The sequence below is a fragment of the Dreissena polymorpha genome, chromosome 1 (assembly GCF_020536995.1).
Source record: "Dreissena polymorpha isolate Duluth1 chromosome 1, UMN_Dpol_1.0, whole genome shotgun sequence".
In the NCBI taxonomy this organism is placed as follows: Eukaryota; Metazoa; Mollusca; class Bivalvia; order Myida; family Dreissenidae; genus Dreissena; species Dreissena polymorpha.
In genome coordinates, this window is record NC_068355.1 from 140,063,513 (window position 1) to 140,070,863 (window position 7,351).

Below are 7,351 nucleotides of genomic sequence, written 5' to 3' on the forward strand. Positions count from 1 at the left end.
TTAATTTGAGTACACAAGTTTCAATTACCTGGATATTTTATTAGCATTGTGGATGACAAAATCTACATCATGAAGCTACCACAAAATATTAAGCAACATGGCATCTTCTATCAGATAAACAAAAAAGATGTCAATTTAGTTCTTTGACAAATGACCAGTTCCATGCTTCAGTTCAACAGCATAGGTTCAACACACATTGCACAGTAATCAACTGTATGCCCTTATAATGATTGAATGATTTATATATTACTTCAAGGCCTCAAAGCAAACAAATGTATCTTGATATCAGGCCTTTTGGACCAAGACGTGTATTTTGAGTAGCGTCACATTTTAAGAGCAAAATGTCTGGACGGATTTATAAATAAAGATACACAAAATTACAACACATACATGAACAACAATTGACACAAATTATTTCTGTAGAATAAACTGTTCTATAAATTCATTTTGTTCGCTCTCTTCTTTTTGAAGATTTTCATACTGTATTCGTAACCTGAAAATAGAAGAAACAACTAGAATTGTGACTGCAAGACATGGATACATCCCTTTCTTAATTTGAATGAAAACACCACTTATATTGGCAAAAACATGAAACAAAATATGAAGGTTCGCAGGTTTTGTCGCTGTTTAATTTGTTTGTTAAGTTTCAAGTTTTCTAGCACCAATACTTTTTGAGTGATGGGCATCTGGTTAACGTATGTTATTTCTTGCTAAGAAAAAAGCCACGACTCCTGTTGTGAAGAAAACATCAGAAACAGTAATAAATTTAAACAAAATATAGAGGCATGTAAGTTCAAATGCTGGTTAATATATTTGCAAAGTTTAATCCTCCGAGCACAAATTGTTCTTGAGTAGTTATGCACCACACAAAAAGTGGGACTAACATCAAATCTATATCGACCCCCCCCCCCCCCCCCTCATAAAGTGGGGACCTAAAATGAATTTATGCAGCTTGATTAATTTATAACATTTGCAAGATTTTGTTGTTGTCCCATCCAATTTGTGGAACATGAATACAAGATTGAGCTTGTTTGTGCTTTTATTATATATCATAACAAGAAATATCTTTTAAAAAAGATATATGGCGTTGATTGTAGTTGGAGTTTGTGAAAGGTAAATGAGATCAAGAATAGTGAATATCTTTTTCTGTGCAGTTCTTAGCTGCATCACACGCAGTATGGGATGTTATGCGGAGTTTTCGCGGCTTATTTTACATTATTACGTATTGCAAGTCATAAACCTATAGATACGAAACAGAAAACCAAAAGAAGAATGGAAGTGAAATTTAAACATATGAGTAAACCGGCCACACGCGAAGTATCCGTTCATATTTCAAATATTTATACGCGCGTTCTTCGAACAAACCTGTTTTAGTGGTTTGTCAGGCATTGCTATTTGATTCGATTATTAACAGTATCGAGAATCATTGGGCTCATACTTAATACATTAGTCAATATAGTGGAATAATTCTTATTAAATTAATTAAAAATAATATTTATCATGGTATTAATGAAAACACATTAAGAATCTATAATTGACAATTCATAATAATATCGCTGAATATCTTCATTAAACATCTTTCTGGTTTTAAGAAAATTCCAGCTCACCTAGTTCACGGATAGCGTCTATATTAAAGAACGATTATTTTTCTGGCCGCGAACTAAGGTCAGCACATAAGTGTATTCAAAGACGCAGCTATGACCTGTAAATGAACCACACACTAACCGCAAACTGACCAGTGATACCTCGCGGGTTGAGATGCAATGCATTAAAGTGAGGCCACGCTTCCACTGCTCTTTATACTTTAACATGTTAACATGTTGACAGGAATATGGAAGTCAGTACTAAATATGAGAACATAGCCTTTAAGTATAAAACGCTGTTGCCTGTGAAAATAAAAGGTGCACGCACAAACTGTATTGATGGCGAGATTGAGTGTAAAACTGTTCTATCTATTAAGCTTTTTTATTAGAGATAAAAATGTTTCATGCTGAACACGCAGTAAAACAGTGTTACAAAGACGCGGACATGTTTCCAATGTTCTGGTGGAATGCTCAAATCAGCCTATGGGATAAATGAAGTCTATTCATTCTGAACTAGCCGCGGGAAGTTTTATTTGAATTTTATTGGACAGTTACAAAGGTCAGGTAAGGTGACGTATACAGCTTTGCCGAACAACTATTCAAGTAACAATTACAATTATAACTAACTACAAGGTATTAACTTGCAAAGATGCATCATCATGAAACGTTACTATTAATTTGCAAGTAAATTTTATGAAACTGACCAACCCTATTTGCTTGCAAATGTAACTGATTTATTGCATGACAATTTTTTAGAAATCTGAACTATAGACGAAACTAGAATTGTAATTCACAAATTTAAATCTACACATTACAAAAAGAAACCTCTCTTTGTGAACACAGTGCTTTATGCATGGGCACGATACGTCGTCCTAGATTAACGTGTGCAGTCCTTACAGGCTAATCTAGGACAACACTACTCTTTTATTGTATTTATTGCTTAAAAGGAAGTCTCTTTTAAGAAAAAATCCAGTTGCGACGGAAAGTGTCGTTCCTGATTAGCTTGTGTGGAATGCACAGGATAATCTGGGACAACACTTCATGCACATAGGTTAACTCCTATTTTGCCAGAGTGAGACTTAAATGCTACTCTAACCGCTCCAGCTGCATCTTGCGCTCTGCTATCAAGGCCTGCAGCTGTTGTTGCTGTGCCTCCCGCTGCTTGGCTATGGACTTCAACAGGTTACGAGATCCTATGGCCTGAAATAATGACACATTTCTTGGTATTAAGTCCATATGGGTTGAAATAGGAAACCCTTTCTTGGTTGCAAAATCCTATGGCCTAAAATAGTGATACACTTCTTGGTTGTAAAATCACATGGCCTCAAATAGTGACACATTTCTTGGTTGTACAATTCTATCTCCTCAAATAGTGACAAACTTTTTGGTTGTAAGATCATATGGCCTCAAATAGTGATATATTTCTTGGTTGTAAGATCCTATGGCCTCAAATAGTGATACATTTCTTGGTTCTAAGATCTTATGACCTCAAATAGTGATACATATCTTGGTTGTAAGATCCTATGGCCTCAAATAGTGATACATTTCTTGGTTTTACAATTCTATGGCCTCAAATAGTGACACATTTCTTGGTTGTAAGATCCTATGGCCTCAAATAGTGATACATTTCTTGGTTGTAAGATCTTATGACCTCAAATAGTGACAAATTTCTTGGGTGTAAGATCCTATGGCCTCAAATAGTGACACATATCTTGGTTGTAAGATCCTATAGCCTCAAATAGTGATACATTACTTGGTTGTACAATTCTATGGCCTGAAATAGTGATTCATTTCTTCGTTGTTAAATCACATGGCCTCAAATAGTGATACATTTCTTGGTTGCAAGATCCTTTGGCTTAAATAGAGATACATTTCTTGGTTGTTAAATCACATAGCCTCAAATACTATAGTGATACATTTCTTGGGTGTAAGATCATATGGTCTCAAATGGGTAAAATATTTTGGTTGTAAGATCCTATGGCCTGAAATAGTGATACATTTCTTGGTTTTAAAATTCTTTGGCCTCAAATAGTGACATATTTCTTCGTTGTAAAATCCTATGGCACCAAAAGGGTCAAATATTTTGGTTGTTAAGATCCTATGGTCTGAAATAGGAACATATATTGGTTTTGGTTGTACGATCATATGACCTGATCTAAGACCTTATACCTTGGTTATACGATATGTGGCCTTATATTGGATCAATTATCTTGGTTGTAAGATCTTATGGCCTGAAAAATGAACAGATAATATCTTGGTTGGGTGGTAATATCTTAATGTCAAAAAACTGATTACAAAATCTTTGTTTTATGGTCCTAAGACAAAAATCTTTTTTATAAGATCAAATGGACTTAATAAGAAGGAATATCTTTGTTACTAGATCCAGTTATATAAGGACTAATTCCTGAGACATGTACACATACTACTGAGATAAACGATTCTATGGTCATATATAAGTAGTTATTTGCAAAATATATATTCTATTTATATATTGAAATATGTTGCCTGCCAAAAAAAATATATATCTTGGTCACAAGGTCCTCAGACAAAGGATCTTATCTACAACCAGGTCTTTTCCTGGCAGTTTTGGGAAAAAAAGCAACTTTGGTTTTGTGATTTTTAAAACTAATTTAATATAACTTTTTAATATTTGCTTTTGGAATAGCAAATAGACTGGTAAATACACCAGGAAAAGGTTTGAACAGAATGTAGGAGTACCGTAAATTTGCGGCCATAAGTCGACCTAAAAACGCTCCCAAAATTGACTTTAAAAGTCAACTCGACTTATGGATGAGGTACTAAATAAAAATTAAAAAAAACACATATTTCTGTGCCGTTTTTTTTTAAAGTAATAAATCTCTGAAGCGGAGGAATGATGACTGTTTACGGTAAGGCCGACTCGTCTTTTACTTAAATGTCCGCCGATAACAAAATACTGCATGTTTACATTGGTTTTTAATTCATTAATCTTCGTTATAAGTCCAAATTAAAGCATGTAAAAATAACTTCGAAAATATTAAACATTTGTGACGTACGGTAAAGTGGCGAAATTTATACATAGCAATTTGTCTATTGATACATCGTCCGTTGTCTGCTAAGAACAATAGAAAATCGACTGCTGACACTTGTACCCATTTAAAGTTAATCCGTGTAAATACAAACTGTCAACAGATGCAGGTGTCTTTATGCCACCAATTATCGCTTCTCGGCCTTTTGACTAAGATCAGAGTGTAAAGTGTATTCTTTATTGCGTCACACCTAAAATAGTTATCCGTTAATGCACAACGGTTCTGCTACAAACTACTTCTGACCAATCAAAATTAATTACTCTGTCGTTGGATACGCCTTTAACCAATCGCTATTGTTCAACTTCACATGGTATATTTTTTTATTGGATGAAGGTGTGGTTTCGTTGATTTATTCACAACTGTCCCACAATTTATGCATAATTGTTTCGTAAATCAATAGATCTTATCTGAGTGATGATTTCATTCATTGTTTGATTATAATAATATTACGCACTCACCCTGGATTATTAAAAAGTGTAATTGGACACATTAAATACACAATTACTTTCGATTAGCTGCTTAGTATTATTAGATAAGACGTTTTTCCAGAATGCAGAAAATATTCCTCGGGTATCTCGTGATTTACGAATATGTATATAACAGTCGAATAGCGAGCGATGCGAGTGTTGGTAAATTCACGTGTTTCATGCATAATGGCGAAAGCGTTTTTGATTATTTGAGAGCAAGTTACAATTATTTTGACCATACAATGCATTTCTGCGTTCAAGATTTTAACGAATTTTCACATCAATAGCACTAACACTTTAATACAAAAATATCTGCTCATCATATAAACGCTGAAAGTTATTACGTTAAATGGGAAACTAATTTTGATTTGTGAAATATATATTAAGTTCGAAATAATCAATGATATGTTATTATGATTTTTGAACAATAAAATATATTTTTCGTGATAATAAATAATTGAAACGTTGAATGTTTCGTTTTAAATATATCCTTATTATTAATATCCCAAAAAATGTCAACTGCCAGTGCAAAAGCCCTCAGAACCATGACTAAAAGGTCACTTAAACATGTCTGAGATATTGAGGAAATTTACCCCCCGACTTATGGCAGAGTCAAGGCAAAAAACCAAGTTTTTCTAGCCACATTATACCCCTCGACTTATGGCCGAGGTAGACTTATGGCCGCAAATGTACGGTACAACTAAATTAGTATTATGAAATACCTTCATTTTTTCTTTTTCAACTTCTTTGGAAACATTGTCCACAACATCAATAAATGTTCCCACTATTTTCTGAAAGTCGCCAATTTCTGAAAAAAAAATATACTTCAATAAAATACATTATTATAACATGCATATAATTCTTGCATGTTTTATGTGTAAGGCACACATTAACAACAGCTAAGCACATATGTAAAGTTAAACTAGAAATGGCTCGGCCGCGGCCGACGAGTATCCCCCCACCGCAACTTTTGACCCAGGGCCTGGGTCAGATCAAAATTTTAAATAGTGCACTGTCGCTCATAGCTGCCATGTGTTTAAGTTTCAAGTTTCTAGTGCTAATAGTGTAGGAAGAGATAGTGGCCAGGACGGACGGCGGAGATAACCACATAATCCCCCCGCTCCAGTTCGGAGAGTGGGCACAATTACTTGTTTCAGCAATTAACATGCCATCATAAATCTGAATATAAGACATTTGAATTGTTTCAATCTGCAGATTGTTTTTTTTATTTTTTTAAATATCTCCCCCCTTTTATCTGAGTGCGGGAATATGGGTGCACACAATATATTTATATTAAACTTCAAAGCTTTTAAATCTTGCCTTCTGTATTTTAACAGAAAGTAAAAGGGAAACAATTCTCCAAATTGCAGGTCAATACACATTTAAGAACTTTTGTTTTTAAATGAAATGTGGGTTCATACAAAATTTCATTCAGAAAATCAGAAGATGGAACTCTTAAATGTTTGTAGCATAAAACAGCAGACTTTGTTTGTATGTGATGTTGAAGAGGATAACTTATCAGCAAATGTTTTTTAAATAAATTTAAATGATTAAAAAATATCAGGTTAAAACGTATTTTCATTTTTGGTCAATACAGTGAAAATTATATTATATTATTAAAATTTAAATATTTAACAGCAGTTTTCTGAGTATTTCACTGACAGTATGTTATCAGGTAAAACAATTATACATTTAAACTTAATGTATTAAAATGGTATTTGGTAATCGCCTCTCTGTTTCTGACACCCCCCCCCCCCCTCCCTTTTTTTTAAAGTGATTAGGCCTTTTTGGGGAATTTTCCCCTTCTTTTTGATTTCTTGAATATGCACTGTAAACGACGATAAAAAACAGGCAAGATTTGTGTGCGAATTATCATTGCTTTGTACGCTATTAAACTTTATCAGTAAGGCTAGTAATAATGGTCTTGCATTTGTTTATCCAAGTGAAAACACTGTAAGCTAAATATGTTTCGCGAAAACATATTACAGAATGATTAAGATATAAAAAGAGTACGACTCTTACTGTCAACAAATTCTTTACATTCTTCTTTAAGTTCAGCCGTCTGTTGTTGTACTTCTGGCTCAAGAACTCGAATCTTATTTAACTCGTCGAAGTGAAGTCCAGCTCGAGAAAGCGCTTCATCTGCCATTTTCTGCTATGGAATGTCAAAATGGTAAACAACTGCACAACAACACGAAAGACTAGTCACTGCCACATATCAAAGATCTATTAA

General features: G+C 33.9%; 1 protein-coding gene across 1 annotated transcript; it reads right to left on the minus strand.

Moving 5' to 3' along the window:
• Nucleotides 1-18: 18 nt before the first annotated feature.
• LOC127852452 (intraflagellar transport protein 20 homolog) lies at nt 19-7,320 on the minus strand. Its single transcript, XM_052386410.1, has 4 exons — nt 7,141-7,320; nt 5,841-5,926; nt 2,680-2,783; nt 19-493 (listed from the first exon to the last, which is right to left on the minus strand). Exons 1-4 carry the CDS (start codon nt 7,265-7,267, stop codon nt 412-414), a joined length of 399 nt encoding a protein of 132 aa, XP_052242370.1. The 5' UTR covers nt 7,268-7,320; the 3' UTR covers nt 19-411.
• Between the last annotated feature and the right edge of the window lie 31 nt (nt 7,321-7,351).